This window comes from Geotrypetes seraphini, chromosome 4 (genome assembly GCF_902459505.1).
Source record: "Geotrypetes seraphini chromosome 4, aGeoSer1.1, whole genome shotgun sequence".
Lineage (NCBI taxonomy): Eukaryota > Metazoa > Chordata > Amphibia > Gymnophiona > Dermophiidae > Geotrypetes > Geotrypetes seraphini.
Genome location: NC_047087.1, coordinates 198,668,492 through 198,685,877, shown reverse-complemented (window position 1 = coordinate 198,685,877; position 17,386 = coordinate 198,668,492). Strand labels below are relative to the sequence as shown.

The window sequence follows — 17,386 nt, the reverse complement described above, 5'->3', positions numbered from 1 at the left end:
AAAGATATGAAATGAAATGAAATGAAAAGTGTGGAATAACTAAAGTTTCATGGCTCTACGTCATTCTCTTTTTGGTTGGACTGAGATCTTTTCAGCAGCCCCTCATACAAATAGATCATGTATCATTTGATAAAATTGGACATGCATTCATGCCAGTTTGAATACATTCACTGGGCCATCAAGTTTCAAGTTTATTAAAAAATGTTATACCGCTTAATCAAATTTCTAGGTTGTGTACAATGCAAAAAATTCCATAAAAACAAATTAAAATTAAAAGTACTGAACAGGACCAGGGTAGGTCATCTGCTTTGGGAACTGGGAGAACATGGGAAACAGGGATAGAAGGAAAACTGGAACAGACTGGCAACCAAAGTCATTTAGAAGGAGCCTTTTAACAGTCATATGCTTCTGGGTCTGTCAGATGACTAAGCGCTAGGAAAAATTAAGGAGCCATGACAGCAGAGGTCAATTATGACTTCTGGGCAAAAGTAGGGCATGCTGTGCACCATTCTGCTGTGCCAGGCTGTTAACAGTTGATGTATTGCACACAGAGAAAGAAAAGAAAAACAATCTGAAACTATAGTGAAAGATCAGCTCACGTTTTCCTTTGCTTCAGACAGGAAAAAATGGAAGAGTAATTGGATAAAAAGAGAAAATATGTCATGAAAATCCTTTTACATCTCAGGTCATGAAAGTGGGCATAACAAGCAGCCAGAAGAAAAGAAAATACATAAATGTCTCTTGTCAATTATGGAGAAAATTATTAAGTTGTGATGGTGCTCCCTTAATACATGTCAAATGGCACTAATGCAACTTAAATTACCATAAGGCGTTAATATGGGCTACATAGTAATGAGATGCAAAACATGCAAATGCATGTAAAGTAGCTCATTATTATGAAAGTTCTATAACTCGACTTGCTGTGAACATTGCAAGTCATGTTATAGCTGGAAAAATAACTCCCGCGAGCATTAGATCTCAAAGTGCAGCCTGATGTTCCTAGGCTGCATCTTAAAGGGCTACAAAGATGCCCCCCTCCCCCCCCACACACACACACTCTAGGCCTTTTCCTTGTGGTCTAGTGGAATTGGGCAACAGGAGCGATCCCCATTCATCCTCATTCATTCTTGTCCATTCTACGCTATCACTTAAAAATGTTGCCACTAGTGGTAGTCTCTAGGTAGAGAATGACACGGTGGCTGTTACCTGCAGCTAGCCACGGGTAACCCTCCGGAACTATGGGAGAAAAAAGTGGTTGCCGCAGGTAGAGGGACAAGGCCTTTCACTGCCCCGTGGAGCGGTGAATGGTCTCCCCAGTTAAGGGAGGGAATATGCGCAGTCAATGATCGCACAGTCCAGTAGCCCCTTCCCTCCTTCCTAACGATCGCCGCCATCCGGGCATCTCCCTCCCTCCCTTCCCCTTACCTTCGCTGGCAATTTTTTATTTTATCTGATCAAGCAGCCAGAACCTTGAAGTTACGTGTGGCTGCCAGAAAGTTCTCCTCTGATGCAACTAGAAACAGGAAGTTGCGTCAGAGGAGAACTTTCTGGCAGCCGCATGCAACTTCAAGACTCCGTCTGCTTGTTCAGAGAAAATGTACGATGGCCTACTGGCCACATAGGCAGCAAAACTAGACCACCAACTCTCCAACCTACTGATCATGACACCAGACTACAAAACTTTCAGAAAAGAAATAAAAACCCTGCTATTCAAGAAATCCATTAAGTCAAACTAACACCCCAGGAAGCATTTCAATCCCCCATAAGCAACACGCTCTACTATGTAACACTGCTGGAAATGTCCAGATAACCTCTTATGTAATCCGCCTTGAACCGCAAGGTAACGGCAGAATAAAAGTCACTAACGTAATGTAATATTGTTTCTTTTTATACTTTAATAAAATAAGTTCAGTATAAAACTATTTGAGGTTTGCGGGAACGGAGCTCACGGGGACAGGACGGGGACTGAGCTCATGAGGACGGGACAGGGACAAGCTCACAGGGATGGGGACAAATATTTTTCTATCTCTAGGTACTACCTCTAGGGGGTCACATCTCTGTATAAGATGTACCTTTCTGGAAGAGGAAACCTTTATCACATGGAAAAACTGGGTTAACAAAATAGCAATAATTGAACAAGTCACCATTTTGTGTAAGGCAAGCTGAGGATATATCACAAGATCTGGAACCCATAGGAGACATATTAAAACACTTAGATCCCCTTTTAACGAAGCCAAATTAGGCTTTTTTTAATCACTGGCCATCTCTGAGCTTCGGAGCTAATACCACTGCAGCCGGTGATAAAAAAGCCTAACGTGGTTTCATAAAAGGGGGCTTTAGATACAGGGAAAATAGCTTAGCCTATTTAATTTAATTTTTGGATCTTTCTCAGACTTGTAGATCCATTATTATTATGTATTGTAAACCGCTTTGGGTAAATCTCTTCATGAAAAGGGGATTAATAAATACCAATCAATAAATAATATTTTTCGGTATCATTCCCATGAGATATGTGACTCATGACCTTATAAGTCTATTGTGCTTGTATCATTATTGAAGTGAATAGTGCTGTTTGTCCAATTGCATCTGATCATAAAAAATTGAAGGAAAAAAAATAGACATTACTATCCATTAATTTTCATGTAGTAAGATGCACTGTTGCTTCAAAGATGATTTATACTGTATTTCCATGGTGGCTAAAGGAATTTAGGTCTCTTGTGCCTCTGAAAGAACTGGCTCATATGAATGAGCTCACTACACACACAATTATGGGTCATTAGCTACTACTGTTCATAAGGCCATAACCCTAATATGGGTGCTCCCTCACAATCCATTTCACATTTCCATTGAACGTTTCTTTGCTCATTTGTTTGGCTGTGATGGATGCTGTTTATGCTTCATTTCATTTCTATTCTCACTGGTTTCATTTTTTGTGTTTCTTCTTATGTTTTATTTTTATTTTTTTTTTCTGACAGATAAAAGGGTTATAAGTGAACCAAAAAGCCATCGTAAGTTCCTATATTTATTTTATTTCCTATATTTATTTTTCCACTCTGCTGTTGTTGCTTTCGGTTTTTATTTGGGTAAGAATTTTGTGTTGCATTGAGGAACCTTGCTACAAATTGGATAGGATAAAATTGAAATCCCTTCATCTTGAGGGGTGTTTCTGCTAAGTTGAATGTAGGGGAAGAAAGGAGTAAGGAGTGGGTACAAATGTAAGGTAAACGTTCCTCACATTTTATCCGACCGTTTGGAACTCATTACCTATCGAACTACGCAATGAAACCTCTCTTGAAAAATTTAAAGGAAAACTGAAAACATTCCTCTTTAAAGATGCCTTTAATCTTTAAATATTTCCTGCTTCAGCATCCTGACTCCTCCTTGCTCCGGTTTTCAAATAAGATTACCCCCTCCCTCCCGTATTTTTCCTTCTTTGGATTACTTTACTTTTTAAAGATGGATTTCTTACCTTCAACCCTCTTGTTCCAGTTAGTCTCATGTTTGTTACCCTCCTTTTTAGTGATTTCCCTGATTAAATTATTTTACAATATAAAACCGCCTACATGTATGATAGGCGGAATATCAAATTTTTAATAAACTTGAAACTTGGTATTTTTGTGCATTAAATATCAAGTTAAGTAGTATGTAAATTTGGAGTAATGCCAAGATATATATACACACCAATTCATGATCATTCAATGGTTTATACTGTATTTCACCTTGATGATTAATTTTACTCATTCCCTCTTCACCTTCACCTGTGATTTGAGTTAGGAGAGCAAGGAAGAGGCAATCATCTGAGGTGGATTTCAGGGAAGGGAGACAAGAGTTTAGGCAAAGAGTAACGGAGAGAAGGAAAAGTCAAAAAGAGGAATGAAAGTGAGAGTAAATGAGAAGCATAGAAGAGGAAACAGAAGGAGGAGGATCGATTAGAGACAGAAAGTAAAAACATAGGGAAGTTGGTAGAGAGATGAGGGAGAATACAGATGGGTAAAGAGAGGTGAGGTAGCTGAGAGAAACAGGTGGTGAAAGAGATAGAAAGGGCTATTGGAAAAAGAAAGAAAATAAAACCAAGAGTAAACAAGAGAAAAATGGATATAAATAAGAATATGGGGTTTATTAATGTGCTGTGATAGAGAATCAGTTGGAAGTTGAGTTCCCTTTAATGGTATGAACATTAGGGCCCGGATTCTGTAGAGGACGCCTGGGATGGGCGTCCTTTACAGAATTAGGCCTACGACCGCCCAAAATAAACCCTATTCTGTAACCAACGTCCATGTTACAGACGCTGGTTACTGAACTGAGTTATTGTAGATGCGGCCACTATACTTATCGCAGCAAGGGATCTCAAATGAAGACCCAACCCCCCCACCCCGAAGTTCACTGGCAGGAGGGTGCCCAATCCCTCCTGACAGGCCTGATCCGACACCCCCCCCCCCCCGAACATCACCAGCAGGAGGGTGCCCAACCCCACCCCGAAGATCGCTGGCAGGAGGGTGCCCAATCCCTCCTGCTGGACCGGACCGGACTCCCACCCCGAAGATTGTCGGCAGGAGGGTCCCAACCCCTCCTGCCGGACATAACCCGACAAAACCCCCCTCCCCCGGACCCCCTCAATGAAATCTCCCATCTCCCCTCCGCAGACCCCCACAACAAACCCACTCCTCCCTCCCTAGAACCCCCCCTCGGACTCACCTTGAAAGTTGGACGGATGGACGGGCGTTCCCACCGGCCAGAAGGCCCGCCTCTTTCAAAATGAGGCAGGCCTGCCCCTCTCTGGCCCATCCCAGAAGAGCCTAAGGCCTGATTGGCCCAGGCGCCTAAGGAGGGGCCTTAGAAGCCTGGGCCAATCAGGCCTTAGGCTCCTCTGGGATGGGCTGGAGATGGGTGGGCCTGCCAGATAGACGGTGAAAGAACCCGTCTGACCAACTTTCAAGGTGAGCCCAGGGCGGTTCCAGGGAGGAGGGGTGGGGGGTTCATTGAGTGGGTCCTGGGAGGGAGAATAGGGGGTTCATGGGGGGGTCCAAGAGGGGTGGGGGTTTCATCAGGTCGGGTCTGGCAGGAGGGGTTGGACACCATTCTGCCAGCGATCTTCGGGGTCGGTGGGTCGGGTCTGGCAGTAGGGGTTGGGCACCCTCCTGCCAGCGATTTTCGGGGTTGGGGAGTCATGTCTGGCAGAGGGGTTGGGCACCCTCCTGCCGGCGATCTTCGAGGTGGGGGGTCGGGTTGGGTCTGGCAGGAGGAGTTGGAGACCCTCCTGCCGGCGATCTTTGGGGTCGGGTCTTTGGGCAGGAGGGCAGGACTCTCCTGCCGCGATCATTGGGGGGGGACCGGCAACCGCAGCAGTGGCCGCTATACTTATCACGGCAAAGAGATCCCTTGCTGCGATAAATTTAGTGGTCGCGTCTACTTACAATGTAGGCCAGCATTTTGCTGGCCTACATTGTACGCATATCCCACTGGCCTTGGGAGATGCGTATGGCTGCCTAGGTTTGCCTAAGGCTATGCCTATCCTTAAGCGAGCTTAGGCAGGCATACGGGCCTCCCTAGGCTCCTGGAGGCGCCTTCAATATAGGCGGCTTGCCTGTGGAGCATTTAAAAAAAAAAAAAAAAAAAAACATGCGTCCCGATTGGCTGGTTAGATAGCTGTAGGATGCCTACAGGCCAGGCCTAAGCAATTAACAAGAATTAATAAGAACATTTATTTTGGGAGAGTATTGCTGAGATAAAGAATGCCCCGTTTTATGTTTTTTATTTGGGTTCCTGGTTATCACGTGTAGCAGATTAATTAATGTTTGTCTTTAAGGGATGGGGAAATGGGAGGGTAACTATAATTGTAAAGAAAATGCATTGAACTGTTATGTGTTTGTTTGCTTATTGTACCTTTATTTAATTGTTCAAGTAAAAAAAAAAAGAATCTAACTTCAGGAAAAGCTGTTAAGTGTAAAAGCAAGCTTGGACATCAACAGATGCTAGGATATATGAAAGATAACAGTCCCGCACTATTGTTAGCTAGAATAGCTGTGATATAAAGAAAAAAGTAACATGTCTATTTTGGTTTGGTTTCTCAAAATCTTTGCTCCAGTTAAATTGTAACCCTGGACAGTAAAGGTGGAATGACAAGTCACAGGAGCCCAGAGATTGGACTTTCTTAAAATCAGACAGGCAGGCTGGAGCCATCAGTGTGCAGTCTGGGATATATTTGATTTCAGCTGAAATTCTATAGTAGATGGGGCTTAGAGAAAAATGTAAACTACAAACCCAGGTCCCACAGGAACCTTCAGTCTCTTTGCAGTAACGGAGGATGAAAACCTGTGATATCTTGTCTAGGTCAATAGTCAGTGTAGAGCACCATGGTTCAGATTGTTGGCTTCAGGCTTTTCTAGGGACATACTGAAGTCTGTTAAAGTGCTATTCTTGAATCCTCAGGACATTATCTTACCCAAGTTCTGATTTATATGTGGCACCTAAAGGCCAATGAATTACTGGAGTTGTAGACGTAGCTCTAAGGATATTTGTATTCTGCTCTAAATCAGGAGGAAAGTGAGAAAAATGGGAAAAAGCCCAAAGCCATGATGATGGAGACATTTAAACTTGTGGTGTTATAAAGTACCAACTAGTTAAAATTACCAGATCAGGGTAGGGTTACCATATGGTTCCAGAGAAAGGAGAATGGATTGAGACATCCAGGTTTTACTTCAATTGAAAGCAATGGAAGTAGAACATAAGAATTGCCATACTGGTACAGGCCGAAGGTCCCAAGCACCTAGCTAGATCCCAAGTAGCAAAACAGATTCTCTGCTGCTTATCCTAGGAATAAGCAGTGAATTTCCCCAAGCCATCTCAAAAATGGCCTATGGACTTCTCTTTTAGGAAATTAGCCAAACCTTTTTTAAACCCTGCCAAGCTAACTGATTTCACCACATTCTCCAGGAACGAATTCCAGAGTTTAATTACACATTGTGTGAAGAAATATTTTCTCTGGTTTGTTTTAAATCTACTACTTAGTAGCTTCATTGCATGTCCCCATTCCCCTTCATTGCATCTACCCTTTCCACTGCATTAATTATTTTATAGACCTCTTATCATATTGCTCCGAGGCGTCTCTTATCCAAGCTGAAGAGCCCTAGCTGCTTTAGCCTTGCCTCATAGAGAAGTCATCCATCCCTTTTATCATTTTTGTTGCCCTTCTCTGTACCTTTTCTAATTCCGCTATATCTTTTTTGAGGTATGGCAACCAGAACTGCACACAGTATTCGAGATGTGGCCGTACCATAGAGTAATACAAGGGCGTTATAACATTTTCATCTTTGTTTTCCTTTCCTGATAATTCCTGACATTCTATTTGCTTTCTTAGCAGCTGCCGCACATTGAGCTGAGGGTTTCAACGTATCCTCAACAATGACACCTAGATCCTTTTCCTAACACAGAAACCAGCATCACATAAGCTATAGTTCAGGTTCCTCCTTCCCACCTGCATCACTTTGCACTTGCAGGTCATCTGCCATTTTGACACCCAATCTTCCAGTCTCACAAGGTCCTCATGCAATTTTTCATCATCCTCTTGCGATAACAACTTTGAATAACTTTGTGTCATCAGAAAATTTAATTTATCTCACTAGTTATTCCCATCTGTAGATCATTGATAAATATGTTAAAAAGCAGTGGTCTCAGCAAAGACCCCTGAGGAATCCCACTATTTATTCAAAAAATACCTCTCTTCTAACTCTTATTATAATTCTTTCAATAGAAACAGCAATGAATGTTCTTTTCTTCATATGTTTGAGACAAGTTTGAAGAAAAGAACATTCATCGCTGTTTCTATTGAAAGAATTACAATAAGAGTTAGAAGAGAGATTTTTTGAGTAACTAGATTGGTTCTCCCTTAGTCCTGTATAAATTTATATTGATAGAATCCCACTATTTATCCTCCTCCATTGAGAATATTGACCATTTCAATGCACTGTTTTCTGTCTTTCTACCAGTTCTCAATCCATAAAAGGGCATTACTTCATATCCCTTGACTTTCTAATTTCCTCAGAAGTCTTTCATGAGGTACTTTGTCAAATGCCTTTTGAAAATCCAAATACACAATATCTACCGGTTCACCTTTATCCACATGTTCATTCACCCCTTCAAAACCCAGATGCCTTTTTCTGGAGCCATATGGTAACCCTAGATCTGGGACTGACAGTAATTCATTGTGAGTTGGAATTTGCACATAAATGCCATTTTACCACATTGGCTATTCATATTGTGTGTTCTCTCTCCATGTTTATATATACTGTATCTTATGGTACCCAAGCAAACGGGAAACATTTGAAATTAATAGCTTAATAGTTTAAAACAATTTGATATCCCACCCTTCATAATATGTCAGAGTAGATTACAATAAAAGAAAATATAATTTTATAAAAAAGAGAGAGAGAAAAAAAAGAGAAAACCTGACATCACCTCAACAAACTCCCTCAATTGCTTTTTCAAAAAGATAACTTTTTAACATCTTAAAGCTTGGTAGAGAGCTTGTCTCCCACAAATTCAGCAGTAAACTATTCCAAACTCTGAAACCTTCCCCAAAAATGTGCATTCCCTTCACATGCAGTAGGTAATGCCAACAGATTTGTACGCTTAGGGCTCCTTTTACAAAGGTACGCTAGCATTTTTAGCGCACGTACCAGATTAGCACGTGCTATAGCATGCGCTACCCAAAAATCCCCGCCTGCGCAAGAGGAGGCGGTAGCAGCTAGTGCGTGCGGCATTTCAGCACACACTATTCCGCGCGTTAAGGTCCTAATGCACCTTTGTAAAAGGAGCCCTTAGAATGTAAAGGCCTACTTGGTATATAACACTCTAATACTTTGGAACTCCCTTCCTGGAGTGTTAAGATTATGTAGGGATCATATGACTTTTAAGAAACTTTTAAAATCACAATTATTTGTAGATTATTTTTTTAATTTAATGAGATTTGATTTTACAGATATGGGTAGTTTTCGATCTTAAGAGCAGAGTAACGTTGAGGATGAATGATTTAAATTTACGATAGTGTTTTATCAAAATGCTTCTACCAATTTAAATATTTTTTGTATTGTGGTAACTACGTGCTATTGTGTTGTTTGTTTTCACAACTGTGTATGTTTAATGTGTACACCGCTTAGATTTAAGCGGTTTATAAATTTAAAAAATAAATAATACTTCCGTCAAGTATAATGGTTGTTGATCATGTAGCACTCTATGTGTAAGGACTATTATTTTATAGATTAGCCTATGTTCAAATGGTAACCAATGGTACCTCAATTATAGGAGTGTAACCTCATCATATCGCCTAAGTCCACCTAGCAAGCGTAAAGCATTTTGCAACATGCGCAATCTCTGCAACATAAACTAAAGCGATCCTACATATGTCACATTCCCATAATCTAATTTCAATATTAAGAACAAATGTTGAAAGTCTAAAATCACACCTAAGTAATTACATTACATTACATTACATTACATTAGTGATTTCTATTCCGCTTGTGCCTTGCGGTTCTAAGCGGATTACATTAGAAGATGGCTGGACATTTCCAGGCGATGACAATACAATTATTTGTATAACTTTACAAACTTTGCAAACCTAACTTTACTTAACTTTTCGTACATAACTTTACATAACTTTACGTACATAACTTTACATAACTTTACGTGGAGTTACTTTGTGTTACTTTACATTATCCTTACCGTGCTTGCATAACTTGCATTAAGTTTACATAATTTATCTTACATAATTTATCTTACATAACTTTACAAGACTTTACGTAGAGTTATTTTATGTTATTTTACCTTATTATTCCAGTACATTGCATAACTTCCATTACATGATATTACAAAGCATAACCTTATGTTATATTACAACGCATAATCTTATGTTACTTTACATAATATTACAACGCATAATCTTATGTTACCAAAAAATCGTCTGTTCCTAGGTTGCTATATCTGATTTTTTCGGTATTTGGGGAGACTGTGTTTCTAGATATGAATTGGCTTTACGCCCGATGCAGCTAGATTAGATGTTGCCTATGGGGACGAAGTTGCAGTTGGTTGTGAGTTGCAGTAGGTTATGAAGGGAGAGAAGATGATGGTAGATTATAATATTGGGATGTGTTTTTTGAATAGTATGGTTTTTATATCTTTTCGAAACGCTTTGTAGTCCGTAGTTGTGGTCAGCAGCTTGGATATGGTGGGGTCAATTTTCGCGGCCTGTGTAGCAAGTAGGTTGTCATATAGCTTTTTGCGTTTTGTGCCTTTGAGTGAGGGGTAGGTGAATGGAGTCTGGGTTCTCCTTACTCTAGTTGAGAGGTTTCGGGTTAGGCGGCTGTTTAGGTAGAGAGGTGCTGTTCCGTTTAGTGCTTTGAATAATAAACAGTATAGTTTGAATTGAGTTCTTGCTTGTATCGGTAGCCAGTGTGAGTCGAGATAGGCATTAGTGATGTGATCGTATTTTCCTAGCGAGTAGATAAGTCTGAGTGCTGTGTTCTGTACTGTCTGTAATTGTTTGGTCATGTAAGCGGGGCAGGGTAGATAAAGGCTGTTGCAGTAGTCTACAAGTCCTAGTACAAGTGATTGGACTAAGATCCTGTATTGAATTTTGTCAAAGAATTTTCTTATTTTTCGCAGGTTGCGCATGGTGTAGAAGGCTTTTTGGATGGTTTTGTTAGTATGAGTCTGCATTGTGCATCTCCTGTCTATTGTTACTCCCAGGATTTTGAGTGCTGGCTGTATTGGGTATGTGATTGCATTTGTCGTCAGATCAGTTAAGGTAGGTTCTTTGTCTTTTTCTAGCAGCAGGAATTTGGTTTTATCTGTGTTCAGTTTCAGTTTGTGGTTGGTCATCCATGTTTCTACCGTTTCCAGAGTTATTTTCAGTCGTCCTGATGAGTTGGGGTCTTGGGTATTGAAGGGGAGAAGGATTGTTATGTCGTCTGCGTAGCTGAATGAGACTATATTTAGGGAGTCTAGAGTGGTGCCCAGTGAGGATACGTAGAGGTTGAAAAGTATGGGTGATAATGGAGATCCTTGTGGTACTCCACAGGGGTTTGACCAAGGGTCAGATATGTGGTCTTTTGTCTTTACTTTATAAGTTCTAGTTTTTAGAAAGCCTTGGAACCAGTTGAGTACCAAACCTGTGATCCCTATGGCGTCTAGTATCTGGAGTAGTATGTTGTGATCCACTAGGTCAAAAGCTGCTGAAAGATCTAGTTGGATAAGTAGTATCCTGTTCCCTTTGCTGAGGTGTTGGTGGGCTATATCCATTAGAGATACAAGTAGTGTCTCTGTGCTGTGGTTTTTTCTGAAACCTGATTGTGATGGGTGTAGTATGTTGTGGTCTTCTAAGTAGTTGGTGAGGTATTGTGCTACAAGACCTTCTTGTAGTTTGATATATAATGGGATTGAAGCGATGGGTCTGTGGTTGGCTGGATTATTGTTTGGAGCTTTGGGATCTTTCGGTATGGGGGTGATAATAATCTCGCCTAGTTCTGGTGGGAAGTGACCATCTGTGAGCGTGGATTGTAGCCAGTTCATGAGGTTAGCTTTGAACTTGATGGATGCGGTTGTTAGCAGGTACGATGGGCAGCTGTTTAGGTCACAAGAAGTTTTACTATATTTGTTGTATAGTCGAGTCATGTCGTTCCATTGTATTTTGGGGAAGTTAGTCCACGTTCTGTCAGCTACTAAGGCTTCATCTATTGTTGGTGTTGTTATAATCTCATCGAGGAGGGTTAATGAATTGTTGAATGTGGATCTGATATTGGTGATTTTGTGCTTGAAGTAGTCTGCTAATTGGTGAGCTGAAGGAGATTGGTTTCCTTGAGTAGCTAGGAAAGGTTTGGTGTCTGTGAGTTTTCTTACAATATTGAAGAGTATTTTTGAGTCTGGGTTTTCAGTGCCTATTAGTTTGGAATAGTATGCTTTCCTTTTTTCCTTTAGTTTGATGTTATATTGTTTGATTTGGATTCTCCATGCTACTTTTGTTTGGTCTTGTTTCTGTTTTTTCCATATTCTTTCGAGGTGTCTGCATTGTCTTTTTAAATGGAGAAGTTCAGCGTCGAACCATTTGTCTGAAGGTCTACAGATTTTGTTTTTTGTTTTTATTGGTGCTAGCTCGTTCAAAGTAGCTTCGCTAATGGTACGCTAGTGAGTTACAAATTCTTTGGGGTTGATTTGGTCGAATGCTGGATCTACCTTCTCTCAAAATGTAGTAGGATTGATTTTCTGTCGTGTGTTGATGTGGATTTTTTGGGGTGCGGGTTTGTGGTTGTTTTGAGCCCAGTTTATGGTGAAAGTGTATTTGTAGTGGTCTGACCAGAGGGAGGGGTGCCATATACCGTTGGATGTGTGTATGTTTTGAGTGTCAAGATTATGGGTCGTGAATGCTGCAATGTCCAGTTGGTGGCCTTTTTCGTGTGTGGGTTCGGGGTTAAGTATCTGATAGGATAGGGTATCGAGATATGAGAGTATTCCCTCTACTTGTTTGGAGGAGTGGTCTTCTAGATGGAGATTTAAGTCTCCGAGGAGTAAGTTGTGGGTGGAAGTTAGTGAATTCTGGAGAATGAATTCTTCGAGTTCTTGTTTTGATGTGGACCATTTCCCTGGTGTGACATAGCATAGAATGCAGGTCAGGTTTCCAGAGAGAGTGTTATCGGAGAGTTGACATGCTAGAAGGTCCAGGTGAGGGGATGAGTTCTTAGCTAGGACTTTTAAGTTAAAGTTGTTTTTTACTATGATGGCTAACCCTCCCCCTCGTTTGTTTTCTCGACAGACAAGCTCTAATTTATATCCTTTTGGGCAGAGATCTATTATGCTTGGGTCGGAGTCTGAAGTGATCCAGGTTTCAGCTAGGAATAGGCATCCTAGATGATCTTTGATTAGCCAATCTTTGATTAATTCCACCTTTGGATTGATTGATCTTATGTTCATGTAAGCACATTTTATTGGTGTGAAATTTGTGAAGGAGAGTTGTGAACTGATTGAGTTGAGGAAGATTCTTGGGGGTGTCAAGTGTTTATGGCTGTTTATCTTGGGTTTTGGCGGAGGTCGTTTACCCCAGAATGTTGGGATGCTTTCTAGGCTGGAATTAGGACATGGTGTCAGAGTTCTGAAGGAGTGGAGTTTCCTGGCTGGTGGAGTTTGCCTGAGGTCTGTTGTAATGATTGGGATGGAGTAAGTATGGAAGCCTGCTGTTTTCCAGTTGGATATGAGGAGGGCGAGCAACAGAAGGACAAGCAGGGTTTTAGGAAGGCGGGTTGCCATTGTTGGTGAGTAGGGTTGCTGGGGTGTTGGTTGCTAAATAAACGATGTGAGTGATCTGATTGAAAGGATTATCTCTTAGCTATTGCTTTATCCTATTTAGGGGAGCTGGTGAGCTGCTTGTTTCTAGTTTGCTTCACTACTGCCGCTTCACGAAGGCGCTCACTAAGGCGCATGCGCCTTTGTCGTGCGCCTTCGTCGGCGCGCCGAACGGCTGTGCGCCTTGGGCAGTCCAAATTTCACCCGATCTGTCCCTCGCTGGTCACGGGAGAGGGGCGGAGCGGAGCTCGCACGCTCTCCTCTCCTCGAATCTCCGTCGGCTGAGATGGCCCTGCAAAATGGCTGCGCGCCGTGGGCAGTCCAGATTTCACCCGATCTGTCCCTCGCTGGTCACGGGAGAGGGGCGGAGCGGAGCTCGCACGCTCTCCTCTCCTCGAATCTCCGTCGGCTGAGATGGCCCTGCAAAATGGCTGCGCGCCGTGGGCAGTCCAGATTTCACCCGATCTGTCCCTCGCTGGTCACGGGATCTCCCTTCCCCTTCACTGTGCTGGAACAGGGAAAAAGGCCCGGTCTGCAAAGCCCTTAAGAGGGCTGGAAAAGCAGGCCAGGTGCCTAAGTGGCTGCTGGGGGCGGGGCAAACCGCCGAACGCGTTGCTCCTCCGGTGCAGTGAAGGGGGACGACTCGATCTCCCTTCCCCTTCACTGTGCTGGAACAGGGAAAAAGGCCCGGTCTGCAAAGCCCTTAAGAGGGCTGGAAAAGCAGGCCAGGTGCCTAAGTGGCTGCTGGGGGCGGGGCAAACCGCCGAACGCGTTGCTCCTCCGGTGCAGTGAAGGGGGACGACTCGATCTCCCTTCCCCTTCACTGTGCTGGAACAGGGAAAAAGGCCCGGTCTGCAAAGCCCTTAAGAGGGCTGGAAAAGCAGGCCAGGTGCCTAAGTGGCTGCTGGGGGCGGGGCAAACCGCCGAACGCGTTGCTCCTCCGGTGCAGTGAAGGGGGACGACTCGATCTCCCTTCCCCTTCACTGTGCTGGAACAGGGAAAAAGGCCCGGTCTGCAAAGCCCTTAAGAGGGCTGGAAAAGCAGGCCAGGTGCCTAAGTGGCTGCTGGGGGCGGGGCAAACCGCCGAACGCGTTGCTCCTCCGGTGCAGTGAAGGGGGACGACTCGATCTCCCTTCCCCTTCACTGTGCTGGAACAGGGAAAAAGGCCCGGTCTGCAAAGCCCTTAAGAGGGCTGGAAAAGCAGGCCAGGTGCCTAAGTGGCTGCTGGGGGCGGGGCAAACCGCCGAACGCGTTGCTCCTCCGGTGCAGTGAAGGGGGACGACTCGATCTCCCTTCCCCTTCACTGTGCTGGAACAGGGAAAAAGGCCCGGTCTGCAAAGCCCTTAAGAGGGCTGGAAAAGCAGGCCAGGTTAACTTCCCTTTTCAAAATTTATGGCAAGATTGTTGGTTGATGTAGGTGACCAGCCAGCCAGCATGCCCTAGTCTTCTTCAAATTCAAAATTAAATGATGCTGTTGTAATTATTCCTTCACCACATTCAAACATCCCTCCATTTCAGTTAAATCTGGTTTATAAGGGTCACAAAAAACCATCAGCACAAGGTCATCAGCATACACATAAAGTCTAATGAAGTATTACTGTATCGTAGATATCAAAGGTGCCAAATATAAATTAAATAACAAAGGCAAGATACAGGATCCTTGAGGGACCCAACTCTGCATAGTCTGAACTATAGAGCAATCTCATTATTTTGAACAAAAAAAGTTCTCCCTTCTAAAAATGATCTAAACCACTGCAAAACAGTGTTTTGCAAATCTAGAGAAAATAATTTCTCCATGAATATTTCATGGTCTAAAACATCAAATGCAGCGGTTAAGTCTAATGACACTGACTGGGCAACCTTACCTCCATCTATATTCCTTCTAACATTGTTCAAAACACATGCTAATAGTGTTTCTATATTATGCCTTATGTGAAAACCTGATTGCATAGGGTTCAAACGTAGGGAATGACATGGTGAACTGGGTATAAAAGCTAAAATTGTGGAGTAGATGGTATTGAAGCAGGTCGTGGGCTTTGTTGAGAAAATTGAAGCTTGACAATAACACAGTAACAAAATTCTGTTACTGTCTCCGAACCCGTGAATAGCCACAGGAAACCATCCCCATGTCATTCTTTAAGGAGAGAGGGAAGAATCAGAGTCAGGGCAGGATTAATTCTTCAGTGGGCCCAAGGCATCCAAGCACACTGGGCCCCCTGGACCTGCCCCTCCATGGCCCTGTCCCCTCCCTGCCTCTGCCCTCCTATGTCCCCCCAACTCCAGAAGTCCAAGTAGCACCTTCTTCTTTCTTCATTATTCAATGCAGCTGAATTTGCAGTCTTCAAAAGGCCACGGGCAGCAGTTCCTACACGCTGCCCACAGCTGATCCAGAAGCCTTCCCTCTAATGCAAAATCCCAGCATCAGAGGAATATCTTCTGGGTCAGCTGTGGGCAGCGTGTAAGAACTGCTGCTCGTGACCTTTTGAAGACTTCAAGTTCAGCTGTGTTGAATAATGAAGAAGGCAAGAGGAAGCAATACATGGACACCTGAAGCCGGACACAGAGGCAGGTACATTGACGTCATCAGAGCAGGCAGCATTCTGGGGCCCCTGAACTCTTTGGGCCCGAGGCACGTGCCTACTTGGCCTACCCTATAATCCTGCCCTGATCAGAGTATGAAAGGGCACAGCCACTGACCCTTAAGCCATGTATTGAAGAATGCTGGTGTAGAAGGACAGAGGTTGAGATAGACACTAAAGAATGACACAGGATAGTTTCCTGCAGTTATCCATGGGAACGGAGACAGTGACAAATTCTGTCACTGTGTCATTCTCTAGCTTCAGTTTCCTCTACAAAGTCCCTAACCTGCTTCAACACCATCTGCTCCACGATTTTAGCTGCTAGACCCAGGTTAGAAATAGGTCTATAAATTTTAACATCCGTAATATCACTTTTAGGATCCTTATGAACTGGGCAGACCACCACCCATTTCCAAGATGTGGGTACCACGCTTTCCATCAAACTTTTCACTGCCATTGCATAAAGCGATTCCATTAGCCCAGATCCAGTTCTTCATATCCAAGCTATTGGCAGCAGATCTAATGCTAAAGCTCCCTTTAATCCTTTAAAACAATCTGAAAATTCCTGTTTTGAGGGTATGTTACAAACCCCCAAAGCTATCTCATTGTTTTCTGAAATACCCTTTGCCACATCTTTTTTAGGTTCAGAATTTACTGCTAATCCTTTCCTTAAATCCTCTGTTACCAATAAAATAACCAGCTAATTTCTCCAAGGAAGATATTGGAGCAAAATCCCTCATCTTCACCTCTGGTTGCAAAGAATGTAATAAATGCAACATCTTACATGTCGCATGATAGATTGGGTGCATCATTCACCACTTACTAGAATACTTCTTCTTTGTCTTTTTTATCTCTTGTGCATAGTACCATTGTAAATTTCAGTATCTCCTTAAACTATCCCCATCCCAAAGTTTTCTCCAATTTCTCTCTGCTTTTCTCACCTGTCTTCAAATAATCCTTTGTGGTACCATGGGTTTTTCTGATATGAATGACTACTAACCTTTTTTAGGAGATGAGATTGTGGCTTGTATTTGTGGAATCTCTTAATTTGTTGAGTACTGTCATTATATGATGTTCTATGGCAGATAATTATATCTTTATTGATGTGGTTTCATTTCTCGCTGCCATTACATTACAAAGTCTTGTTGTCTCTGTTTTTTTCACTTAGTCTTGGAGTCCACTAAGGACGTGGCCTTCTATGCTGGCCTGGTGGTTGCCGTGTTTATTTTTATTATTCTCCTCATGGCCATTGGTGTGGTCTTGTATCGCCGTAGTTGTCGGGAGTTTGACACAGACATCACCGATTCATCAGCTGCCCTAACTGGAGGCTTTCACCCAGTCAACTTCAAGACCCCGAGGCATGGTAAGAGTAAACAGATCAATCTTGTTGCCCTGTCCTTTTCCCTTTTATTTGTGTAATTATCCCAGTGTTGACCAATAGACTTTTAAGGAACTGAGATTAGCTTGTCTCTACTACTTTC

General features: G+C 42.7%; 1 protein-coding gene across 5 annotated transcripts in view; it reads left to right on the top strand.

Moving 5' to 3' along the window:
- Nucleotides 1–17,386, top strand: part of UNC5B (unc-5 netrin receptor B) — a 387,265-nt gene that overhangs the window by 333,814 nt on the left and 36,065 nt on the right. For 4 of the 5 annotated variants that reach the window (XM_033941792.1, XM_033941790.1, XM_033941791.1 and 1 more), the window contains exons 8-9: nucleotides 2,976–3,008; nucleotides 17,074–17,268. In XM_033941792.1, the coding sequence (XP_033797683.1) occupies nucleotides 2,976–3,008; nucleotides 17,074–17,268 (228 nt within the window). The remainder of the gene's footprint in view (nucleotides 1–2,975; nucleotides 3,009–17,073; nucleotides 17,269–17,386) is intronic. The other variant, XM_033941793.1, reaches the window with a different exon arrangement.